Here is a 24,853-nt window from a genome sequence, read left to right on the forward strand (position 1 = left end):
TTTAATCTGTATAATTATATTTTTAATAAAAAATTAAAAAAATAATAAAAAAATAAAAAGTTTCAGATCTTACCTTCCCTTACTTACACCTTAATTTAAAATATAAAAAAAATTAAAATTAAAAAAATGAGAAACTTAAACCTCATCTTTACTTACCTTTACTGATTCACATGGTGAACTTATTTATTCCAGTCGCACTTGTTTACACTTACCTCACCCTCACCCAAACAGAGCGGGTTGTAACTTGCCGAGTTCTATTCGTGGGAGGGAAGTAACCAAACGAAAGCCAAAAGGTACAAAAAGAAACAGGGAAAGAGAGATCCGCAAAGAATAAGAAAATGGCAAGTGCGGTCTCTGAATCTGAAGTGGCGTACATTTCAGGGCTTCTTTCATGTTCCTGCATTATCCCGCTGCACCATTTATACCTCTCTTCTCTTTTCGGTTTCGTCTTGTCAATCCAATCCATTCCAACCCTCTCAATCTGCTTGCAATGGCAATGCAGCCCCAACAACAGGGTATGGATTTATTTTCCTCATACTGCTTTTGATCTTAGCATCCTTACATTTAAATTCCTTTACCATGGATTTCAATATTTTCAATGCCTTTTGTTGTATGCATCAGTGAACTAATCATGAATTTTCTGATATGCTATTGGGTTGATGAATTTTTGTAATTTGTATATGGATTTTGCCCTAATAAAGTTTTCTACTTTACAGAAACTGATGTATTGGAAGTAAACAAACGACTGCTTCGGGAACTTGAAGACATGGGATTCACAATTGGTCGAGCAGCACGCGCACTTCATCATTCAGGTGAACACTGTATATATATGTATGAATGTGGAGTGTGATACTTATACACATTATGTTTTATATTTGTGTTATGAGTCCTACTGAAGAGTTGAGAGTATATTATTGTTTAAAACACTGGGAGTGGATAAAATGATTGAAAGCATTTCATATTAGAATTATAAAGTGGTCACTTTTTGATGTATTTCCATTAATTTTTTTAAAAAAAATGACATTTTAAATAAGTGAACATACTAGAGGTCTAGAGCCGTGAAAGACTCCTAAAACACAAAGGAACTTATATAAGTTAAGCTCTTCAACGCCAAGAAGATAAGTCTATTTTGTTTGATCTGCAAGGATAACACATTACTTGAATTTAAGTGGAGAGTCATGTGCTAAGAAGTATGCTTCCTTGAGGCATTTTCTTTTTCCAAACCGGTTTTGATTTCTAGCGGTATTCTAAGTGATTTTCTTCAGCAATTGTCCCTTTGACATGCCTTCCTGCCTTTCAGATTTTTTAGTAATCCTGTGCTCTGTTAATGTTTGTGAACGTATTCTTTTTTTTCCTTCAGGCAATGCTAGCCTTGAGGATGCCATAAATTGGATTGTTGATCATGAGGATGACCCAGATATTGATCAAGTGCCCTTGGTATGATTTTTTTTTTCTTTTTTTTCATCTTCATGCTGGTTTGCCTTATATTGCATGCCCACTGGTGATATTTACAGTTGATGTCCAAGTCTCGACTTCTTTTTTACAAAAAGTCATATCATGGAGTTTATGCCATGCTCTCTCTCTCTCTCTCTCTCTCTCTCTCTCTCTCTCTCTCTCTTTCTTATTTGGATGGAAGGGAATAATGTATATAAGTTATTCACTCGAATTACATTTGAATAGAACTAAATTTATTGTGTTTTCATGCATAACCATCCTCAACTTTTTCATAATAAATTAAAAATAGCATTTACCTGCTTGTCAACCATTTATGATGGATAGCTATTACTTGTAAAAGCTTGACATAATGTCTGTTGGTCTCTAAATCAAAGCAGCAGTATGATCTGAGTAGTTTTTATATTGAAAATGGTATTTAATTTTTTTCTCTTGCCCTAATTTTGTGAAGTTGGTTTGGGAGGTTGACTTAAGAGTATATACTCTTCATAACTGGTTAGCCGGAAGAATTATTATTCAGACTTTTGGTAGGAAGTATGTTTTCTATCAAGAATCTCTCTTAGATTCGTTGGTGAAAATAAAGCACTCCATATTCTAATTTGGTCAAAATTTCCGGAGCATTTGACCCATACTTCCCACTTCACCAATATTATTTCATGGTTTGTTCTAGAAATAAGAATTTTACAGTTTGCCTCAGTTTTTATTTACCCTTGCTGGTGTAGATCACATTTTATTATTTTAGTTAAGGAGTGGGAAGAAGTAATTCATTAGGAAAATGAATAAATTAAACGTTTGATCTTATATTGTCACAGGACTTACTTATCTTGCCTGTTCAATAAAATCCAGATAGCAGTGAACATAGATATTGAGTCTCAACCATTTCAAACTACAGAGGAAATACAGAATAAGGTGCAAGAGTTAAGGTTTGTTCTTCATAGTTTCTTTTTGATTTTAGCTTTGCTTATCGTTGCTAATTGTCAAATGCAATTTCTTTACACTTCTTATTTCTGCATTGCCGATTTATATTCTTTTCGATTTTTTTCCTTGAAATTTTGATGCTTCATCCAGCTTGTTGCTCATTTAATTCAACTTTTTTTTTTTGGTTGTTGTTATTCACTTTTAGGGATCAAGCTCGCAAGAGGAATGAAGAAGAAGAAAAGAAACTAGAAAGGGAAAAGGAGAAGGTGCGTGCATCTAGGTTGATGATTTTTTCTTCCTCTTTTATTTTGTTATTGCTTCTCTTCTTCCTGCAAATCATGCTCCATTTTTGTTGTTAAAATTCCGTCTTTTTCTTCTTCCTCTGCATCATGCCCTGCTTTTGTTGCTCAAAAATATGAAGTGAAAGCAGAAAATAATTTAGTATTTGTGCCATCTTGCTCGCACCATATGTTTAATTCTATTGCTATTGGAGAGCACGTTAACACTTCTGAATAGTTGTTGAAGATAGCTGGTGGATAAAGGATGATAGCAAGTTTTTCTGATGCACATCTTTTCATGTTTGTGCCAAAAGTGACTAGATTAAATGATCAATTCAACATAGCTTGATCAATTTGACAGTGCACCAGTAGTTTTTGTCTTCTACGTATAACCTTGCAGCTACTTTTGTTTTAGGAAAGGATTCGAGCTGGTAAGGAAATCCTTGAGGCAAAGAGAACTGCTGAAGAGAATGAAAGAAAACGGTATGTTTCTAGTTGGTTAGGCTGTTACTACTTTATTTATAGCAATCTTATATTGCTTTGCCCCTATTTTTCTTAATACATGAAATGATTCTCCATTTTGACCTCCAAGAAATTTTCCCAGTTATTTAGCATTGAGGAAAGCAGAAAAAGAGGAAGAGAAAAGGGCAAGGGAGAAAGTTCGTCAGAAACTAGAAGCTGACAAGGTTTATGCTATTTCCATGCTTCATTAATTTTTTCTGCCTCTCAATATAGAAGTTTGCCTGCCAAAGACTGAAATGGAAAACACAGAAAGAGTAAGAGAGATCAATAAAAATTGTAGTTATACAACAAGTAAAAGCAGAAAGAGGAGCACTTGACTAAATTTTTTGTTATTTGGCGAACAAGTATCTGCCTAGAGGTATTTAGCTTATGAGAATTCTGTAGCACCTTTGCTTAGCATGTAGGCACATGGTAGACTAAATGTCTAGGGGTAAAGAGAAGATCTCTACCACAAGTGTTCAAACATCCTTTGTTATGCATTTAAAAGACTTGTAAGCACATTAAACAAGTTAACAAGTCATCCTTTTTGAGTTTGACTACTGCTTTAAATTGTATTAAAGAATTGGAAAACCATTGCTGTTGATCTACTACGATCCTAATTGGTTCCAAAAATATTTTTTCTGACTTTCAATTCAATTTGAAAATGTTAATTTTCTTCACAGGCGGAAAGAAGAAGAATGCTTGGATTGCCACCATCTGTTAGACATGAGGCTATAAATCCTTCCAGAGATGTTGTGCAGGAAAAAAAGGTCTAGTATCCTTTACTAATTCTGTATCTGAGAAATCATAATAATGTTGCAGACAAGCTGATAGTGATACGCTTTTGCTTTTCATGTAAATTCCAGAACTTTTCTCTTTCTGCTACAAGGGCTGAGCAATTAAGAGAATGTTTAAGGTCTCTCAGGCGCAATCACAAGGTTAACAAATTCTTTCCTATAAAATGCTCTGCTGGTAGTTATAAAAAGCAAAATATTATTTTTCTACTTTTGAATTAGAACTAGGTGTTGAGATCTTGTTGTAAAAAATGTAAATTCTGGAAGAAATGAAAATATCAACAAGAGCTGTATGAATTTCAGCATAACCACAGAGTGCTTATTAGCTAAGTTCTAGATGCTGCTTTAGTTTGAAGTGTTGCTACACTACTATACATGTCCTATCAATTGTTCTGCACTCATTTTCTTTAATAAGCATTATACTCCTTGTTTTCTAACATTCTATGTTCTTTTCATGTTTTGAGTGTAGGATGATGATGCTGCAGTCAAAAGGGCCTTTCAAACCCTTTTGATTTATGTGGGGAATGTTGCAAAGAATCCTGATGTGGAAAAATTCAGGAAGATCCGAATCAGTAATCCATTATTCCAGGTCCTTACATCTCCGATTGATTATGCTGACAAAGCCATTTTCCTGGCATTATCAGCCAGTCATATATATTGAGATGTTATCCTCCAATCCATTAAAGTTCAAGTTGTCCATTTGATGGGAACCTACAAGATTGGTTATTGCCATAAAATTTCAATCATTTAGGCCCATAAATTGCATCATAGACATATAAAATTAGAGTTGATTAAGTGAGAATTATAATTTAATGACCATGATGTCTTACATATAGCCAAAAACTGTTCCTCTCACTTGCTAAATCGACATGTTCTTCTGCCTTAAGCTTCAGTGAAGAAATGTCCCAATTCAACAGCTGTGAGGAATTCACTTATTCATCCTTTTTTTGTCTTCCTGACTTGAATGGTTATGAATTTCTGTATACATTTTAAATGATGGAATATTTATACATCCAAATTGTTTTCTAGATTAGTGGACTTGCTGGATTTTCTTTAAACCCAAGTTCTATCATGTGCAAGCATATCCTAAAAATATGTACATCAATGTGGCAACAGGATAGAGTTGGAAGATTGAAAGGAGGTATTGAGTTTCTTGAACTTTGTGGATTTGAGAGAATTGAAGGGGGCAAATATTTATTCCTTCCTCATGACAAAGTGGACGTGGCACTATTAAACTCAGCGGGGTCTGAAATAAGGTCTGCGATAACAAATCCCTTCTATGGTCTTCTCTCCTATGGGTAAGAGAATTGTTGCTGTGGTAGGTCCACTGACCAGATTCTTCAAATTAGGAGGCAAACTTAGCGACCAATGTCTATTATGTTCATTGTTGTTGTGTGCTGGGTTCCCTGTTATATAATAATACTACTACGTTCTTAAATATTTTGGAAATGAATGTCCATTATTATTTTAATTTCCATACTTTTTCAGCTAACTGGTCTTCTTATATTTTCTTCCTATTGTTATATGCGAGTCTGATATATGACATTATTGATTTATTGCCTTCATTTGGGTGAGGGTTGGACCCACCGGAGCTTATAATGGGAGGAAGTATGGTTTTTTTTTATTGCTCATAACTGAAAATTAATGTTTCCTTGGCCAATAAAATTCCTGAAGAACATAGTATAGGGAAAAGATATTGGAGATGAGAGATGATAGATTGAACGTTAAAGCTGTTAATCTGAACCAGTAAAAATTAAAAAAAAAATGCCGCTTTGGTTTTCTGTCAGTCCACAATTTAAACAAGATATGCCTCAAGACAGATTATTTATGATTAATGGAAGTCCATTGTTCTCTGTAGCAATGCTCCAAGGAAATGCCCCATCGAAGAATAATTGCTATATTAACTGGGGGAAATCCTTTCTCTCTGTCTCTAACTATATCTGCATTTTGTCTCATAAGCCATATCAATTTCTTTATTCTTCCAACAATAATCCACAAAATTCATCCATTTGATAATGGGGCAGCTCTAGGCAGGCATGAAGACCTCCCTCCCGTTGTGGCCCTGGCAGAAGAATGACCAAACCAGGTTTCTACCATAATTAGCGTGGCACATTTAATTTTTCCCCATCATCACTCTGTGAATCTCAAGCCATTCTATCCCAGACCTTGCATGCTCGTCATCCGCTCTTTCCACCCCTTCCTGCACTTTCTTCACCAGGTAAGACTGCTCTCTATCTCTCAGTTCCTTCACTTTGCTTGTGCAAATCTAGGAACTAATGCATTTCTAGCAAACCCAATTGGGGCTGGTGGCACCACAATTCTTCCAGCATCCACTGGAAATAACATGGTGCTGCTTAATGCTTATCTCTTCCTGCATCTTCACTGCAATGCTCCTTGCCTTCCATATCTAGGCAGCCAAAAGTTGGAAACTACTGCGTTTTTCCAATTTTCCATCCTCAAGAACTGCCTTCTTCAAGCCGGCAATCTTTTCAAGGGAGATACAGATCAGGGGAATTTTTATTATGTGGTGAAGAGTCCTTGACATTGATGCCACACGTCCTACAAACTGAGAATAAGCTTTCCGCCTCACAGATGGCTGTGGAGTAGAGTGGGTGAATGATTCTTGGTGGGTTCCTAGCTCAGGAAACCGTTCTATCAGGATTTGGCAACATCACAATTTCATCAACCCGAGTTAAGGCGGCTAAATTCTTCTCAAATTAGCGAACTGCAATCCCGTCCAGGACACAGTGATTGTACCTGGAGGCCAGTGCCAGGCTTCTAACTCTATGAACTGTCACAGCATATTTGCCACATTAAAAAAGCAATCGTGCACTAGAAATCAAGATTATTATTGTAATTAATATGGTTTAACAAAGAACCTGCAAATGCAGAAGAGTATTGTGTTGAAGCTCCATTTCTTCTTCACCCTCTTTGCCCAAGAAGCGATAAAAGCTCACCAAGTTGGCTCAAAGTGGAGCAAGTTTTTGCAGCAGCAACGACTACTGCATCGTTACAGTCTACTTCTGCACCCTCTTCGTCCAAGAAAGCGATCCCGAAGCTCATTTTCGTTGAAAAATGAGACGAATTCTTGATATGTTTGATAGAAAAATGCGTCAGTTCTCTGTGGATATCTCTGGTAGAATCACAAATTTGTCAAATAGCTTCAAGTTCTCCTACTCTTTTTATGCTGAGTCAGACTAGAGTCGGCTTTAGCTTTACCTTTGCCTTTATACGTCCAAATATTTTCAGGGGGTTAATTGAAGAATGTATTTCGTTACATTAAGGAGATTAACCCGTAATAAAAAGAGATTAACCCTTTTATAAAATTAAATTTATTAATCATTTTATAAAAAAAAAAACCCAATTAATTTATTTAGGTCTTAATATTTACAATAATTAGTCCTGTAATTTTAACTATTCACACTATCTGGTATCTTGATTAACATTAAAACAAACAGATTAACGTTTTATTTAATAAAAATTTAATAAAATATAAAGAATTTAATTTTATAAAATATATAAAAAAATTAATTGAGTTTAAAAGCTGAGTTGAATAATTAATTTTAATAAATTATAAAAAATAATAACTTATTATAAAATTAATTATTTAATATTGTTATTTAAAAAAATACATTAATAAATTCCTATATGTATATTTTTTTCTTCTTTTTGTTATTTTAACAAATTGAGCCTTGCTAACACCAGTCCTTACACGACGGGGCGGCGCGCTGGAGCTTCGTTTGATTGCAGGAATCTATCTCAAGCCCATAACTTGTGCCTCCGCTCGCATGATGAAGGGTTAGGGCTTTGATTTTCACTCCCTTCCATTCCAAAGCCGTGCAAAATTAATTCCAGTCCTGTTAGGGTTAGGGTTTAACGATTTCATAGACATGTATGCTGATCGAGTGGAAGCTGCGGCGAAGAGGTCGGTAAAGGAGCGTCTTAATGGCAATTCTACCGACGACTTTACTCGCCAGCGTAAAATTACTGGCAAAAGGTCTGTATTTTCGGAAATCGCTTTAACTTCCTTTTTCCTTCTCTGGGATGATTTACTTTACTGTAATTTGGCTTTTGTGTTTATTCTCATTGTTCGCATGATTGTACAAGTTTGATTTTTGTAATGTGTTTTGTCCTTTTCAATTTTATCCAAAGAGAATTCTCCTCTTCATTTTCTTTTTCCCAGTCCTTCCCTTGCTGCTCTCATTTTGCAGTGGGTACCGTTTGCTTGGATATTCTAGCGCTTCAAATTGTGGATTTATTTCAAAGAGGATGATTGAGTTTCTCTAGGTGATATACCTAGGTGTTTGAGTCCCCCTCCTCCATTCGTATGATCAATTGCCATATTTCCTTGTGAGCAGTCCGGGTGATGCCATAGAATACAGATGAAGAATGCTAAAGAGTACCCTTCAGTGTTAACTTTTTATTTATTTTGAGAATCTAGCTGAACATTAGTTCATGACATTCAAATTTTGCCTATCATTTTTTTTACCCGAAATTTATTGCGTGAATAGTTTGAGGAAATATCAGAATATAACTTGGACATTAGATGCCAAGGATGGGAAAGTCTAATTTGGGATTTTCATTCACATCTTTTTGACATATGATAGATGAGAGATGAAGATCCTTCATCACAAAATAGAGCAGTAGATTCCATCATGGAAGGTTCTAAATTGATGAAAGCATTTTGTAGTTCTTATTTGCTAACTTAGATTTGTACAATATGCAAGGCATGTTATAAGTTTTGCTTTAAAAAAAAAAAAGAAGAGTACCATGAGATTTTTTATTTATTTGTCTTATTGGTTTCTATTTGCTTTCCTAGTTTAGCCATTTGTTTTTGGTTTGTAAATTGCAAGGGGTTAAGTTTATCACATGGTATTCCTGTTCCACAACTCTCCTCTAGATTCTTTATTCATTATCCTTTACTGATCCTGTTTTAGTAAGGTCCAAACTCTATTAGCAAGTTGATTCCATATGTTTTGCAGGCAGAGGCAAGATGATAAGTGGGAACACGATCTCTATGACGAGGATGAACCACATGTTTCAAGTATGAATTGACTGTGACATACAGGCAACTAAAAATTGCTGCTATTGTTGGATGCAACTCAAATAACTATACTTGGTTTTTGACTTTTTGTTAATGGCTTGTGAAGATCGCAAAGTCAGTTCTCAAGATCTTCGACTGAAGCTTCAAAAGAAGAATCTCCCACAAGCGTCACAAACCGGAAGGGGTTCAGTTTCAGGTATGTGGGATTTACGTGAAAAGCTCTCTGGGACTATGAATTCACAACCAGCAAATGCTGATCCACCCAAACGAAAATTGGAGACTGCTAAACCAGCTATAAGAAGTGTTGCAGTTGACGCACCTGAGCCAGAGATTAAAAAGGTTTCTAGTGTGGCTCCTAGAAAAAAGTCTCAGCAAAAGGCATGCATCTACTTTTTTCTCCTTTTTTTTCTTTTTTTTTTTTTTGTGGGAGACTACCTTAGGTATGCAGCTTCTGATTTGTTTGCACTGCCTTAATCAAAATACCTGTTAGAAAACTACTGTCTGGGGTTAGTTTTCTAGTCAGGGTTGTTGTATGTTATTGCATGTTTAACAAGGGAAAGATTTTTCTCTATGTACAATGAATTGTGACCTAAAAAAATATGAATGTGGGTCATGTAGCATGCTTTGGGTTTCGAAAAGACATTATAGTGGAGTAAACTCTGAGAAATATAAAATAGAAAGAGAAAAAAAAAAGCGAATGATTAGCTAATGCTGTAAGTGAAAATCAGAGACCATTGCAAATTGAGTAGTGAGTTTTCCAGTAGAGAACCTTTTTTTTTTTTGAAAAGCATTGTTAGCGTTTGTATGAATGTTGAAGGTTGTTTACAGGTATGCAATTTATCTACATCACAATAGATAACCAAAAATTTATTGTGGACATAAAAGTTTTATGATCACTTAGTGCGGTTGTGATTTTTCATAAGCTTTTGCAATTCTCTCATTCTGTGTTTTTACTGTGGAAGAGTTCATATGTGATATGTGTAATTGTGCCTTTATCATGCTTGTGAGAGAGGGACGGAGGTCCTTTTCATGAAAGGCAATAATTAGGAAGGCCACTACTACGCATGCACCTGCACATAGATACACTTGTTTCTGTAGCTTTCTTTTCTTATTTCTAAGTTCTACATGTTTAGTGCAGGCTGATACTTCAATAGAAGGTTTTCTGCAATCAATAGGCCTTGAGAAATACCTCATTACTTTTCAAGCTGAGGAAGTAAGTAAATTTTGTGCTGTAATATGTTATTTGTTGACTCTATTCATCATCTTCAGGGGCTTTTCTTTTATTTTACTCAACGCAGGTTGATATGACAGCTCTTGTACACATGAATGATGAGGATCTCAAGGCTATAGGAATACCAATGGTGAACTTAAACTGCCCTTTCAGACATGGAATGCTTGTCTTTTGTGGTGCATTTTCATCTAGGCTAAACTCATTTCCAAGCCGCTCAACTTTTCAAGTTTGTGTTATTCGACATTAAGAAAAATATTTTTTAAAAAATTCCCCATGTATTTTCAGAAAAATTACAAAAAACAAAAGAAAGAAAAAACTATTGGGAAGGAACAGAACCACAAAGAAGCATGGGACCATATTTCCAAAAGCAAACCAAATCAAGCAACAGATGAAAAACAAATCAAAACAATTCAAATTTCAGCCCTAAACAAGAACATAACCATAGACATACCACATCAAACCCTTGAACAAGTGAAACTCCTTTAACACAAACAAAATATCCCATCTCAAACTCCAATCTCAATCTTTTTATGCACTTTAACCCATGATTCAATCACCTTTAATGGATATCATGCCATCTAGCCTGCAATTCCTATGAGATCCCAAATTGCAAAGCAAGGTTTTCCTCTGAATCTGAAATGGATTGGGAAATTTTGTTTTGAGCAGGAAAAAAAAAAAACTATTGTTTTTCCTCTGAATCTGAAATGGATTGGGAAATTTTGTTTTGAGCAGGAAAAAAAAAAACTATTGTTTTCCTTTCTTTTTTATTCTTTTCTTTTTTTTAAAAAAATAATGATCTTTAGAAAAAAATCTCTCCTACCTTATTAACATGCCATTAAGCGGTGCTTGTTCTCCACATTTTTAACTCCAGTAAAAAATGTATGTGTTCAAAAATAAAAGTCTAGGGTTGTAATCAGAAACTATTCACCAAGGGCTTAATAACATAAACTTAAAAAGTTGCAGGGCTTGGATATGGGTTTAACCTTTCATCTATTGATGTGTTTGTGTTCTTTATATTGATGATGAAGAACTAGGGACCTTCCTTTCTTGATATGCACAAAAGAAATGTGAAAGGCCAAACTATACTCAAAAGGATCTCTAACCCCCCAAAATCTGTGTCAATATTAGAAGTCCAACACTAATTAGACTTATCATATCATTATTAGAATAACTATTGAGTTTTAGGTGGGTCATAACTCTTGAACATAGTTGTGTATGCCAAAAGCCATACAATCCTTATCCAACTTTCATGTTGTAACATGTTGTAAATTTAATACGCAAAAATTATTCCACAATGTCACAATAAAATTGTTAATTGAGAAAATATTTCAATTAGCTTATTTGTAATTATCTTTGAATAGCAAATGAAGAGGAAAAATAGTCTCTTAAAGAAGAAATCTTCGACCTACTTTTAATTCCTTAGTTCCTACGGTATGAGATAGAATAAATTTTCAACCTCTTGTATATACTCAATATGATGGGGGAAGTAGATTTTGAATTCCTTACTCCCTACAGTATGAGATGGGCATCCAACCATTGGGTTACTAGCTCAATTTTTTTGTTTACATTTTTTTTTTTTTTTGCCTTTTCTTTTCCTTTTCCTTTTTTGCATGCCTAATTGTCAAATTGAAAATATATTACCCACCCTAAATTCTATATCACCTGCTCACTTGCGATTTGAGGAGGGAAGTCTCTGTCTATGATCTAAAATGTCACTTAGGTGTGAATTTTTATGTCTGGAATGCTTCAGGTTGCATGATAACCACGTGTTTTCTGGTGTAACTCTACTATACCTTCTAGATTAAGTGTCTCATTTTCATAGTTTCCTTCCTGCCACTTCTATGCCTACTCATTTTTGGTTTGTCGGTGGTTTCAGGGTCCAAGAAAGAAGATACTTTTAGCATTGGAATCTAGGGGTTAATCTTCAGAAGGGAAGTGCGTATGGCTAACATGGGGAAGGGAAGTGCATACTTGCATGTATTATTGGATCTTCAGTCCAATTAGTAGGACTGTTTTGGTTGATAGATGCCCGGATGTAACATTGTTTCCTGTTGGTTGTTCTTTGGTGTACTGCTGAAAGTGGCCTAAGTGGTTCATTTCAGATATGAAACTGGTTGAATTTTTTGCTTGAACCAGCCGTAGGATTTTTCTTCTTTTAGGTCCTCTCTCTCTATCTTTTTTTTTTTTTTTCCGGTGACTAGTGGTAAGATCTTTTTAGATCAATGAAATTCTATGTTCTTTTCTATCAACTGTTTTTTGGGTAATCATGGGGTGTTATGAAGTGCTTCTGGTAATGAAATAGCTCTAACTTAAAATAATAATTGGAGCTTTTGGAAGATTTGGAAGGGGCGAAAATCAATTTTCAAATTTGGGTCTTAATACTCCCATATTTGGGATGCATAAATTTATTACAAGTGAGTGCAGCCTCTGTTACATGGTTTCTACGTATTCATTTAGAAGTCAAAGTGGCAATATGTACTGTGTATGCATTGTTTGCTTTCACTGAACTTGGAAGGTTTTTAAACGAAAGAGAACAATTCGGCCTGCTATTGGAGAGTGGCTGTCAGGTTTCCATACAAGACTTTGATTTGCCCTTTGTCCTGCTATTTGAATTTGCCAGGTCAACAAGTGAACTACGCAAATGAATGTGACCCTCTTCTTTCTCTGAAATGTTAATGTGTAAGCTGAGTGCCATCTAGAAGAATTTTCAGCTAACTGATGAGAACTTATTCAATGTAAACCAAGACGTGATCTGTCTGACCTGAACAAACTTCTGTGAAGCACGAGACTAGCAATTTAAAGAATTTCATTTTCAATTATCATCCATTACACCACTCTTAGCTAAGCCAGATCTCTCAAGTTAGCTGCGAGGGTTAAGCATCTTGTGCAGCCCAAGACATGCCTTCAGGCTCCTGCCTTTTCCACAGGCGAAGGATTCGCTTTTTCAATGGGCCACTAATATATCTAATGAACCAGCCGACACCAATGATGCCTAGGAATTTCTAGGGTCCTCCAGAACATCAAATGATATACATAAGCTAGCAAAACTACAGAAAAATCTTTCAAAAATGCAATCGCCTGGCGGCTCAATTCCTTCTCCTGTGTCATCTTGCATCTTCTCCAACTGCTGGAACCTTCATGTCAAATTATGTTCAGGGAAACGACTAAGACTCTACCTTTGCTTTAGCCTTCCATAATGACTACTTCGCACTTTATTGCTTGTATCTCCTCCATTCTCTTAAATCCGCAAGGAGAACATGCACTGAAACTGGCAGGAATAAAGGCTGCTCAGACAAGAAGCAAAAGAACACATAATGGGAGAAGAAAGGCTGCTCTTCCATGTTATAGTTTTCAGCTTCCATTGTTTAGCAGAAAGCAAGGAAAAGTATAAAAAACGGACCAAGTAAATGTCAAAGACAAACAAGACTCTTCAAGACTGCAGCTGTGCTTAAAAACAGAGTTCTGGAATCCAAACCTTTTTTTTGTGCACTTGACTTTTAATGGAAGTGTTTCCCTCACAAAAGCCTCGGTCAATTAGACAACTGTGTATGTAGGAGAATTGATTCTTATCCATTTGACAATCACTTTGGAAAAACAGCGGCCGAGCAAATGGGAAATTGATGTCAACCATCAATTGTCAGCAAACCAGGTAAAAGGATTTGTTTTTCATATTTTCACAAGAATTCATGTAAATTGATTGAGGTTTCACTGATAAAGAAAAAGAAGACCTTTTTTTTATGGTATGGGGTTCCCAACTGATAGTGATAGAAATCCAAAATCCCTTTGAAATCTGTTTCCCTCCATTTTCATTTCTTATTTACTTGATACAACGGCTGCTGGTACAGGCGCAGAAGACAAGTGAGGTTTTTTGCTTCTAATAATTTTATTTATGCGGTCTCTTCCATGGCCAAATTGCCTCATACCTCTCCTCTTTGCTTGCAAAGACAAAATATCCGTCGCCCAAATCCACACTCTCATGCTCACAACTGGTCTCTCTCCCAACTCAAACTCCCTTGTCCGCTTAATTGCTTCATATGCGCGCGTTGGCGACATCGTTTCCGCCCGCCGCATATTCGATAAATTGACTCAAAGAGGCGTGGATGCATGGAATTCTATGATAGTTGCGTATTCTCGAATTTATCCGAGTGAAGTTTTAAACCTTTACTATAAAATGATAACCGAGGGAGTTAGACCTGATAGCTCCACTTTCACGGTCGTGCTAAAGGCCTGTTCAAGCTTGATGGAGTTGGAAGCGGGAGAGGAAATTTGGCATTGGGCGATGGATTTTGGGTATGGGAGTGATGTGTTTGTTGTGTCATCTGTATTGAATTTATACGCTAAAAGTGAGAAAATGGACAAAGCAAAGGTGGTGTTTGATAAAATGTTGAAAAGGGACATTGTCAGTTGGACTACTATGATAACAGGATTTGTAAAAAGCAAGCGGCCTTCGGAAGCCATTGATGTTTATAGGAGAATGCAGAAGGCGGGGTTTGAAGGAGATGGAGTTGCGATAGTGGGGTTGATTCAGGCTTGTGGTAGTCTTGGAGATTCAAAATTGGGTCTTTCTATTCATGGGTATATGGTTAGGAGAGAGATGGCCATGGATAATGTCCTCCTTCAAACTAGCCTTGTTGATATGTACGCTAAGAATGGGTTATTGGAGCTTGCTTCGCTTGTCTTCAAGGAGATGCCACATAAGAATGTTATTTCTTGGGGAGCATTGATTTCTGGCTTTGCTCAGAATGGTTTTGCGGGGAATGCGCTTGAATTGCTGGTTGAAATGCAGAGTTTTGGGTTCAAACCAGATTCAGTTTCTCTTATCAGTGCGCTTTTGGCATGCTCACAATTGGGATATTTGAAATGGGGAAAATCTCTACATGGATATATTGTTAGAAGGCTTCATTTTGAGCAAGTTTCAGGCACTGCATTGATTGACATGTATGCTAAATGTGGAGCACGTTCTTATGCACGTACCTTATTTGAACAAATAGATTCTAGGGACTTGATATTGTGGAATGCAATGATTGCTAGCTATGGAATCCATGGAGATGGGAAGGAAGCTCTCTCACTATTCCTCCAGATGAGAGAAACAAACTTAAATCCAGATCATGCAACTTTTGCTTCTCTTCTATCAGCTTGTAGCCACTCAGGACTAGTAGAAGAAGGTAAACACTGGTTTCATTTCATGGTTAATGAATCTAAGATCCAGCCGGATGAGAAGCATTATGCTTGTATGGTTGATCTTTTGAGCCGAGCAGGACAAGTGGAAGAAGCTTATCAGCTAATAAAATCAATGCACACTGAACCAGGGCTTGCCATTTGGGTTGCTCTTTTATCAGGTTGCTATAATTATAGAAATTTATTGATTGGAGAGATGGCAGCAAAGAAGATTCTTGAGTCAAATCCGGATGATCTGGGAATTTATGTTTTGGTTTCAAACTTCTTTTCCATGGCCAAGAAGTGGGATGAAGCAGCTGTTTTGAGGAAGATAATGAAAAACACGGGAATGAGGAAAGTGCCTGGTTATAGTGCAGTGGAAGTGAATGGGAAACACCAAGTTTTTCTAATGGAACACAAGAGCCTCAATCAATATGAAGATATATTGCAAATATTGGGCACTCTGGATGATGAGATGAGAGCTAACAGATGTGTCCCAGAGACTGAATTGGTGTTTCATGGCATGGAAGAAGTGAAAGGACATTTTCTTTAGTAATCGCTTTGAGATCCTTGTTGCATAAAACCCAAACTTCCAATCACATTAACAGCTCATCTTATGGAGCTTTCTTCTAATCACAATTCACACTAAACGGGCTAAAGAAAACGTCATCGTCGTTGGACAATTTGCATCAAGCAAAAGTACTCCCCTAGCAGGTTCTAGCAGTTCTTTATTTAGTTCCACATGCATTTGTTGTCTGTAAGATATTTGACATTGTTAATTCTAAAGTCTAAACCTGCCTTCCATCCCATTCTACAGGAGTCTGCTAAGAACAGAGATTACCTTTTGAACTGAAAGGCTCGGTCACAGCCAGATGTTTGTTTATAAGAGTGGAGCATAGTCTGGAGAAAGAAAGCAAAGGCCAGGATCACCTTTCCATCTGTACACTGAGGCTCTGAGTCTCTACCTTTTGTGTCCCGGAATTTTCTGGCTCTCTGACACAGATCAAGAGTATTCAGCCACGTAGGCCATTAAGCAGATTGATGTGCCTGTTTATTCTGGATCCCAGTTGCATGTGGTATAATAGAGATGATGTGTTTCCAATGTATATGATAATTATTCTTTCTATATCTTATGTGTGATGCAGTAGAATAGATGTTTCAACATTTTCTTGTTCTATTGCTTGGGGACCTCCGCTTGACAGGAAAAAATTTTAGTCATCTGCTCCATCTATTTTCTAATCTGATCAGGATTTGGTTGCCAAAGTCCTTCACTGTAATTGCAAATAGTTAGGCACACTTGCAACAGAACACACAAGAGGAAGAAAGAGAAAGCATAATACATTTACGAATAATTCCAAGTTCCCAACTATCTCCACCAGTTTCAAATATATGAATGCCATCAACAATCTAAGTCACATGACTATACCCGTTGGAGAAAGTTAAATAGAGAGAAAAAGCCGCTATCAACAATAGAAAACAAAGATGGCAGAACCAAAGATTCTAGATTTAAGAATTACAAAATTTCTGATCCTGGTCAATTGGAACCATTCTCTGTTCTGGGAAATGTTGCCAATGCCTCCTTTTACCCTACTAAGATGCATTGAATAATGGCCATTTCCATGAGTCAGGGACGTTTTCTGCCAAAACTCAGTGAACAAAAATACTTCACAAAACCTGAATTACTTACTTGGCAAATTTCAAAATTTTCTCAGCCCTTGTATCCTAGACCTTGAGCCTGAAGATTTTGGTTGTCTTCTAGCAAACGGTCATATTCAAGTAATAGGTCAGCAGATTGTTTCTGAAGAGAAGCAACATGGGCTTCGGCAGTTTCAATCTGCTTCTCCTTCACTTCATTTTCCAACTTCAGCTTGTTCAAATTCTCTGATAGAGTAGAAATTTGCTCCTTTAGTAGCTTTATTTCATTGGAAGCTTTCTCCTCCTTCTCTTTAAGCTGCATTTTATCTTTCTGAAGCCTTTCAGCTTCTTCTTTTGAAGATCCAATACTACTTCTCAATCCAATAAGTTTTGTAAGATAGTGGTGCACACGATCAATCATGAACCCAAGAAATAGTGTGAAACCTGAAAGATCAAGTTCAAGTCATTAGGGACAGTGGACTGAACTAAAGGCTAAGAGCAGTGGTCAATTAAAAAACTCCATTGTTTATATGCTGCAAGCAGCAGAACTTCAAGCTTAAGGTACACAACATGCCATATTTGGCGAGCTCACAGAGCCCATAATCAAAGACTTATAAGAATTTTAATATGCCAAAAAAAAAAAAAGTGGGGTGGGGAGATGCTTTATTAACCACTCATCCAGAGATGATGGTGAACTCAAGGTAAAACAAGCAGGTCTTTTAAAATATCTATCAGGTGAACACAATTGATATCTTTATTTCATAACTAACAGCTATAAAACTAAAAAGATTAAGATTACAGTTTCTCTTTCTGTGATAAATACATAGACCAAAAGTCTACTCAACATTTGAATGCACACAAGGACACTTATACAACTATCCTTCTCTGTTGTATGTGTGCTTTTACCTTGACAAACCAAAAAAAGTGTGAAATCCTACTGATTGTTTTCTTGTTTTCAGACCAACAATGAAGAGCGCCTTTTTCATCCAAGAAGAATAGAGAGCACAAGGACCAGTTTGGCTTTCTCCTTTTCAGATCCTACTGATGATTTTTACCTCATCCCTATTACAATGTTCAAAGCTGGTCAAATATCTCCAAAATGTTTTAGTGTTACCAATCACCAATGTGGAGTTAAACCATCATAGGACAAAGTTCAATTATTTCTTTGTACACTCTATTTACAGAAAATTCAAGAAAAAAAATACAACCTGTTCTGACTAAAAGAAAGCAGTTATGGCTAAGCAGTTACTTCAACTGATATTAACCTTCCACAAGATAATATATTAATTGAGTTTAGGCTAATGAAAGGCATGGGATCTCTTCTAAAAGAATAATTAATGTAAGAATCCCAGTAAGAGACGGAAATTTTAAATTTCTCCAAACCAAAAAAGGGGAGTAATCATAGAATACTAGTGATACACAAACTGTCTCCAAGAAGGTCATTTTGTTCACCAATTTCCATGCAAATCTAATATCTCCGGGATCTCGAGGATTCTCATGACTTTAAATGTTGTCTATGATTCTCATCTAAACTTTCTGCACCATGAAGAACAATACACACATCTAAAGGCATAATTATTCATAGAAGCAATATGCTTTTATGCAATAGCTCGTGCAGCCTGGACTCGCATTCATTCTAAGCTATTTCTCAGTAACTTACCTCCCAGCAGCAATTTCCACCTCTTAGCCCCATATGTAATAGGATATTATCAAAGGTACTGTCTACTCAAAAGCTAACGTCCTTAATTTGCCAGACCTCAAACTTTAATGTTGATAAAGCTCATCTACTGTGTATATTTTCTCTGATTATATAGTTTTTTCTGTCTGTGTAAACGGTTTCAGTAATAAACAGTACGGATACTCAACATCAATTAAGTTCAATTACCCAATAAGCTAAAAATGGAAAGCACAATGTATAAAAAAAAAATAAAAAAAAATGAAACAACAGTATATACAAAACAGCAAATAAAAGAAGCCAGGGAAAAGAATGGGACCATACCCATGAGTGATGCCTCAAGCAAGTAGGTCCTCCAGAGAACCTGATCCATAGGTGACATAGTGCCAAGCTTTGCACCCTTGTTTTGGATCTTAATGATACTCATAAGGCTTGAAACAAGAATCACAGACATGGTACTAGCAATGGTCTTCACCGTGGCTGGACCCTTTCCCATCTTCAGTTGATCCAAACTCTTTATTACTAACTCTCTCAAGGGACCAATCTTTACCAGTAATAAGAATGCCACAACTCCCTCAGCAAAGAGAACTAAGAATAACAAATGAATCATCTCTGCTTCAACAAACAATGCCCACACTCTATCTTCAAAAAAAAAAAAAAGGGAGTTGAAGCCTATAGATCTATAGATTCAGGCAGAAATCAAAAAGAACCCCTTTCATTGAAACCTAATTGTCATCTTTGCTTAACAGCACCAGAAAAATCCAGAACGAAATGGAAAAATTTTAAAAATAAAAAGTAAAAAATGAAAAGTGGGTATGAACTTTCATAAGAAAAACAAGAAAAACCTGCTAAAAAAATCAGGTTTAATCTTAAAAACAAGGGGTTCCAAGGTTATAGATCTGCGGAATTAGCTCCTCTAAGCAAAAGGTGGAAGCTTTTCACAAGTTTCTTTTGCTTCCAGAAAAATAAAAACTTAATGGGTGGGGTTTAGGGATTAGTGGTAGGTGAATTAGAAAATAAGTAAACTTTTCGGCTGGCCAAAAGGGATTAGGCCGAATGGGTATCAGTCAAAAGCGAAAAATATCAAATGAGAGTGGAGAAAAAAGGCATTAGGAGGATAAAAATGACTGTAACCATTAGACCCAGAAGCCAGAAGCAGAGACGATCATGTGTGGCTTACTACATAAGTGTTTGGTTATGGTTAAGCTGATGATGGTTAGCTTTCTACCCTTGAAGAGTGGTCGCTGTGTGCAGCTGACGAACCACTGGAGTTTTGGAAATTGGAACATCTAGCGAGCCGGCACACCTCCCTAGCTTCAAGCTCAACAAAGTAGAACTAGTTTTGTCTCAATGCCTGTTCTGTTACTTACCCTCTGATTGGATGCGTGGAAAATGAAGAGCGAGAAAAATAACTTTGAGAAAATAAATCAACACTTTTCTTATTTACAAAAAGGGGAAAAATAAAAAATAAAATAAATATTTCTTTTCTTATAATTATCTTTTTAATTTGAAAAAAAATTCAAAAAAATGTGATGAAAATTTGCTTTTTATAAACTAAAATTATAAAGTTACCTTTTTCAAAATATATGAGATAAAATTATAAATCAATTACAACTTTCTTTTCTCCTTTTATTTTTAATATTATTTAATAAAAAATAATTAATTTTTTTTCTTTTTATTAATAATAAATAATAATAATAATAATAATTTTTATTTTCTTTCATTTATTTTCTCCCTCTTTAAAAAGTCCACCACAATGGACATCTTTTGCTTTGTACTGTTCTTCAAAAATAATTCAAAAGTACTTCCGTTCAGACAAAGCCTTTGCATTGCTAATTGTTAAAAAAAAAAAAATTAAAGAGAAGAAGAAAAAAAAAATTATATTAGTTAGATAAATTATTAAATTAAAAAATAAATTTAATTTATATCTTAAATTAATAATGAAATAAGAATAATTTTAGAGTAATTTTTATAATATGTTCTTAAATTTAACTTTATATTTTACTTTTATCCTTTAATTTTAATTTATTATTTAAAAAATTTTTAATTTAATTTTATTTCATAAAAATCCTTCTAATTTGTTATAAACAGATTTTCAAATAAAAAAAAATCAATGCAATTACTTTTTAAATTCCTTTCTTCTCACACTAAAAAAATATTAAAAATTTAATTATTATCTAAACCTATCACAAAAATACTTATATTTTTTTTATAAAAGGGAATTACCCATCTCTAAAAATACTAAATTTCATTCATAAATGTTATATTGAAACTTAAAGAGGTTTTTTAATCTAAAAATTTGTTATTATAGGTTTATAAGAATTTTTTAAAATTAAAAATAAATTTAGAGATTCTTTTTTAATAATAAATTAAAATTAAGAGATAAAAATAAAATGTGTAAAGTTCAAATACGAGATATAAAAATTATTCATTCATTTAATGGGATTTGAAAAGTTTGCTAATCTTTTCTTGAAAATATTGTTTTTTTTTTTTAAAAATGGAAAGAATCCACATATCTTTCTTTATGCCATTATACCCTATTTTTGTTAATGATTATTTGGAGTATTGGGTACATTATGCCTCAATTTAGGTGATAACAATAAAAAATTAAATTTCAATCTATATTACAAAATTGCATGATTTTTAATTTAATTAACACAAAATTTTATGTGATATTCATCAACTCATTTTTATATTATTTTTATATTTACATTAAAAAATTATATTTTCTTTTTGTTATTTAAAATTTATCAAAAAAATTTTTAATTAATTGATTATAATATTTATAATTAATTTCTTTCACCTCTATTTTCTCTCTACTCGAATTATATAAATTGACACTTCAATAATTTATAATCTATTTATTTAAAACTATAAATCTATAAAATATATTTTTTTTAATTTGATAAATATTACGATCAATATAAATAATTTAAGCACAAACTACTAAAAATTATAAGAGGCTTTTTTGTCATTAAAGTGAAGTCAATGAGTATTATTTTAATAAATTAAATTTGAGGGATTAAAATAAAAGAATCTAAAAATGGAGTAATGATTTGTATAATTTACTCTTGCTGAGGTTAAATATGGTTGTCTGGCTGATAGGATTAGAGTTAGAGCTAAAGGTACTTTAGGATTTTAGATTAGAAGCATCACTTGTGATTTGATCAACAAGGCTATTATTTCACCAATTTGCAATAGAAAATAGGTAAAAAGCCCATTTTGACTCTTAAATTATTGGTTAAAAGTTAAATAAGTCCTTAAAATTTTGTTTGGTTCAAAAAAAGCCCCTTAACTATTTAAAATGACATAAAAACATCAAACTTGATAGATATCGGCTCATCTTAAACCAGTTGTTAGTCACGCGGTCACGTAACAACTAATAGACATTTTCTTCCAACAAAATCCGTCATCTCTTCAATTCAAAGCCATTAGACCCATTAGGGATTCCTTAATTCATTACTTCCATCTCTTAGCTCCATGGGTGAAGTGATTGAAAGGGAAATGGCCAACTCTTAAACTTTGTTCCACTGATTTGAGAAAGCAATTTAAAGTAAGAAGAGGAGGAAGGACTTTGTAATTGGTTTGCTTGTGCTTCTAGCGCAGAGAACTTAAAGATTTAAATTCAGCTCGCAAGTAAAATATTGGTTATAGTCAAGTGAATAATTTCTAAAAAATTTTTATGCAGATGATATTTGATGCAGTGTCCAATATGCTAATGAGTATCATGAAGGATTCCTTGCTACAAGTGATAGAAAGAGATCGCACTGTTGTTTCAAACGCTATGTTATCCTTCCTCTCATGATTCCTAGCACCAGACACTTACTATGAAGGCATTAAGGTAATTAAGAAAGGGAAATCCTGGATACAAGGTAGCAATTCAGTTTTGATGGACATATCTTCAACTTGTGTTCTTGACTTTGAGTTGTATAAATGCCTAATAGGAGTAGATAGAACAGGCACGTCAAAGACTTATTGAAACCTTCGGGGGGATGATTGGTGATAGACGAGGAGGAAAGGAGACCCATGATGACTTCCTACAGTCCATATTACAGAGAGATTCATATCCATCCAGTGAAAAACTTGACGACTCGATATCATGGATAACCTGTTAACGCTGGTAATTGTAGCGCAGACCACCACTGCTGCTGCTATGATGTGGAATGTCAAGTTCCTAGATGAGAATAGAGATGTCCAGGATCCGCTCAAAGTGAGATTTTGTCATTTTGTAAATACTTTCATCAAATCTTTTTTCTTTTTTTTGGCTAAAATTTTCTGCATTATAAAATTTTAGCATGATAGAATAGAGTTTTTCTTCCTCCGCTGGGAATATCCATATGAGGTTTAGATCTTTCTTTAATAATTAAATCATACCATTGCATGTTTTTGCGCCTTAAAATACAAAGCATTTGAGCCAACCGGCTTTGGGATGTCTTCGTAGCAAGAAATTTATGATGGGAAGCTTTCAAAATCAATTTGGAAGTACATAGCCCAGAATGGTCAAAATCACACTTGAATATCCATTTATATTTGAGTGATTCTATTGATGGTTTGGAAGATGATGAAGATGCTGGGAATACTGAAACTACCATAGAAACTCTCCTAGGATCACTGTTGCTTGCCTTTTCTGATGCATTCATGTTTGCTCAAGTGAGGGATGCATTTAAAACAGAGATGGTATAAGATAACAGTTTTGATAGAAATGGGATGAGCACCATATTTGAAGAAATTGAAAGTATTCTAGTAGGTCGTGTAACTCTGTTAACATTGGAGTTAATAATGTCATTTTAAATAGTTAAGGGGCTTATTTGAACCTAAAAAAAAGTTTAAGGGCTTATTTAAATTTTGATTAATAGTTTAAGGATCAAAAATGAACCTTTTGCCTAAAAAATAAATTATATTTAAATTTATAATAATATTTAATTTGTCCAATTAGTAAATAAGTTGGAATGAATTTTGTAACAGCTCAGTCACCATTCAACTTGATTTTTTTTTTTATATATATTAGGAAATGTTTTAAGGGAAACAAATAAATGAAGGCAAATAAGAAGAAAATATAAAAGTGAAGAAAGAAATTTTTTTCTGTTTATTTAGATATTAGAAAAGAAAATAAAAGAGGAGATTAAATACTTTTAATAAAATATTTATTTTTTTATTTACAATTAAAATAAATAATTATAGAGTTATAAATGTAATTTCACCCATTTTCTTTTTTTTTTTTCTAAATTGGAGAGAAATTATTTATGGGTTACACATTATATTTTCCAACTTTATTTTCCTTTCTCCCTTTCCAAACAAGTTTATGGTGGAAAATTTCTCTTCTTATTTTACTTTCCTTTATTTTTTACCAAACCAAACTTAATGTATGTGTACACTTTAATAAAATCTTCATAAATTTCATAATAAATATTTAAATTAAAAATTACTAAATTCATTTTTATATAAAAACAAACTTGCAATAACCATACCCATTTTACTTTCATGGTTTTTTTAACAAGTGCAATATAATTTTACATAAAAAATTATCAATATTACATAAAAATGTGTAATATATTACATAAAAAAATATGCAATATCGCATAAAAAAAATACTCATTCCATCTCATTTTAAGTATTTTTTAAGATTTTTCCTAAGAATTAAGGAAATGAATAAATAATCTCATTCCTATAAAAAATATTAATAATTAATTAAAATACTCTTATATTTAATTAAAATAGCGAAAGATGATAAGGATCAAAGATAACAATAGATAAAGGTAAAGTTAGAAAAAAAATAATTAATACTTTTTAATTTTCTAAAAAATCAATTTAAATGGGATAAGAAAAAATTTTAAAACATCACTTAAAATGAGACTGAGGTAAAATCATTTCTTATGTTACTGATATAAAATTAGTAATAAATAAATATATTTAATAAATTTTAATAAGTTTAATAAGTGTAATGTTGCACTCTTTAAAAAAACATATTGTGTGACTTTTAGATAATTGTACACCAGTTATTTACAGGGATATTTGAAATGAACATGAGGGAGTAGTGAAGATAAGAGCAGGCAACAGGCACCTCTCCTTCATTAATTATTTTGATGTGCAGGCATGCACATGGGGATACCATAATAAGCCTCTTCTAGCCAGTTCAATAGAGGAAGATCTATGAAGACATCAATCATA

The 24,853-nt window shown here is 34.1% G+C and overlaps 4 protein-coding genes and 1 pseudogene across 6 annotated transcripts; 3 read left to right on the plus strand and 2 right to left on the minus strand.

Annotated features, from left to right (window-relative positions):
* The first annotated feature begins 202 nt into the window (after positions 1 to 202).
* LOC110651374 (uncharacterized) lies at positions 203 to 5,435 on the plus strand. Its single transcript, XM_021806687.2, has 11 exons — positions 203 to 515; positions 717 to 812; positions 1,361 to 1,437; positions 2,299 to 2,375; positions 2,576 to 2,636; positions 3,064 to 3,131; positions 3,253 to 3,334; positions 3,833 to 3,919; positions 4,016 to 4,087; positions 4,413 to 4,532; positions 5,060 to 5,435. The coding sequence occupies exons 1-11, from the start codon at positions 392 to 394 to the stop codon at positions 5,243 to 5,245; spliced, it is 1,050 nt and encodes a 349-aa protein (XP_021662379.2). The 5' UTR covers positions 203 to 391; the 3' UTR covers positions 5,246 to 5,435.
* A 223-nt stretch (positions 5,436 to 5,658) lies between these two features.
* On the minus strand, positions 5,659 to 7,006 carry LOC110651375 (omega-hydroxypalmitate O-feruloyl transferase-like; annotated as a pseudogene).
* A 597-nt stretch (positions 7,007 to 7,603) lies between these two features.
* On the plus strand, positions 7,604 to 12,467 carry LOC110651378 (uncharacterized). Of its 2 annotated transcripts, XM_058149895.1 has the most exons (7): positions 7,604 to 7,940; positions 8,096 to 8,342; positions 8,926 to 8,987; positions 9,094 to 9,365; positions 10,126 to 10,200; positions 10,286 to 10,348; positions 12,095 to 12,467. In XM_058149895.1, exons 2-7 carry the CDS (start codon positions 8,326 to 8,328, stop codon positions 12,137 to 12,139), a joined length of 534 nt encoding a protein of 177 aa, XP_058005878.1. In that variant the 5' UTR covers positions 7,604 to 7,940; positions 8,096 to 8,325; the 3' UTR covers positions 12,140 to 12,467. The 2 variants fall into 2 exon arrangements, with proteins under 2 accessions (XP_058005878.1, XP_021662386.2); XM_021806694.2 differs by lacking the exon at positions 8,096 to 8,342 and having other exon boundaries at positions 7,605 to 7,940.
* A 269-nt stretch (positions 12,468 to 12,736) lies between these two features.
* On the plus strand, positions 12,737 to 16,501 carry LOC110651376 (putative pentatricopeptide repeat-containing protein At3g25060, mitochondrial). 2 transcript variants are annotated; one of them, XM_058149891.1, is made up of 3 exons: positions 12,737 to 13,867; positions 14,064 to 16,089; positions 16,193 to 16,501. In XM_058149891.1, exon 2 carries the CDS (start codon positions 14,108 to 14,110, stop codon positions 15,926 to 15,928), a length of 1,821 nt encoding a protein of 606 aa, XP_058005874.1. In that variant the 5' UTR covers positions 12,737 to 13,867; positions 14,064 to 14,107; the 3' UTR covers positions 15,929 to 16,089; positions 16,193 to 16,501. The 2 variants fall into 2 exon arrangements, with proteins under 2 accessions (XP_058005874.1, XP_058005875.1); XM_058149892.1 differs by having other exon boundaries at positions 12,737 to 16,074.
* A 192-nt stretch (positions 16,502 to 16,693) lies between these two features.
* Positions 16,694 to 20,135, minus strand: LOC110651377 (uncharacterized). The gene is made up of 2 exons (XM_058149894.1): positions 19,010 to 20,135; positions 16,694 to 17,454 (listed from the first exon to the last, which is right to left on the minus strand). Exons 1-2 carry the CDS (start codon positions 19,293 to 19,295, stop codon positions 17,084 to 17,086), a joined length of 657 nt encoding a protein of 218 aa, XP_058005877.1. The 5' UTR covers positions 19,296 to 20,135; the 3' UTR covers positions 16,694 to 17,083.
* Between the last annotated feature and the right edge of the window lie 4,718 nt (positions 20,136 to 24,853).

The sequence above is a fragment of the Hevea brasiliensis genome, chromosome 7, assembly GCF_030052815.1.
Source record: "Hevea brasiliensis isolate MT/VB/25A 57/8 chromosome 7, ASM3005281v1, whole genome shotgun sequence".
NCBI classification, from domain to species: domain Eukaryota; kingdom Viridiplantae; phylum Streptophyta; class Magnoliopsida; order Malpighiales; family Euphorbiaceae; genus Hevea; species Hevea brasiliensis.

Bases quoted from the DNA above. Each gene is read 5' to 3' on its own strand.
- LOC110651377 (XM_058149894.1), bottom strand. From the start codon at position 19,295: ATGATTCATTTGTTATTCTTAGTTCTCTTTGCTGAGGGAGTTGTGGCA. The intron at 17,455-19,009 runs GTATGGTCCCAT...TTGATCTTTCAG, and splicing joins GCTTGAGGCATCACTCATGG to GTTTCACACTATTTCTTGGG.
- LOC110651378 (XM_021806694.2), top strand. From the start codon at position 7,834: ATGTATGCTGATCGAGTGGAAGCTGCGGCGAAGAGGTCGGTAAAGGAG. The intron at 7,941-8,925 runs GTCTGTATTTTC...TATGTTTTGCAG, and splicing joins CGTAAAATTACTGGCAAAAG to GCAGAGGCAAGATGATAAGT. The intron at 10,201-10,285 runs GTAAGTAAATTT...TACTCAACGCAG, and splicing joins TTACTTTTCAAGCTGAGGAA to GTTGATATGACAGCTCTTGT.
- LOC110651376 (XM_058149892.1), top strand. From the start codon at position 14,108: ATGCGGTCTCTTCCATGGCCAAATTGCCTCATACCTCTCCTCTTTGCT.
- LOC110651374 (XM_021806687.2), top strand. From the start codon at position 392: ATGTTCCTGCATTATCCCGCTGCACCATTTATACCTCTCTTCTCTTTT. The intron at 2,376-2,575 runs GTTTGTTCTTCA...ATTCACTTTTAG, and splicing joins AATAAGGTGCAAGAGTTAAG to GGATCAAGCTCGCAAGAGGA. The intron at 2,637-3,063 runs GTGCGTGCATCT...CTTTTGTTTTAG, and splicing joins TAGAAAGGGAAAAGGAGAAG to GAAAGGATTCGAGCTGGTAA.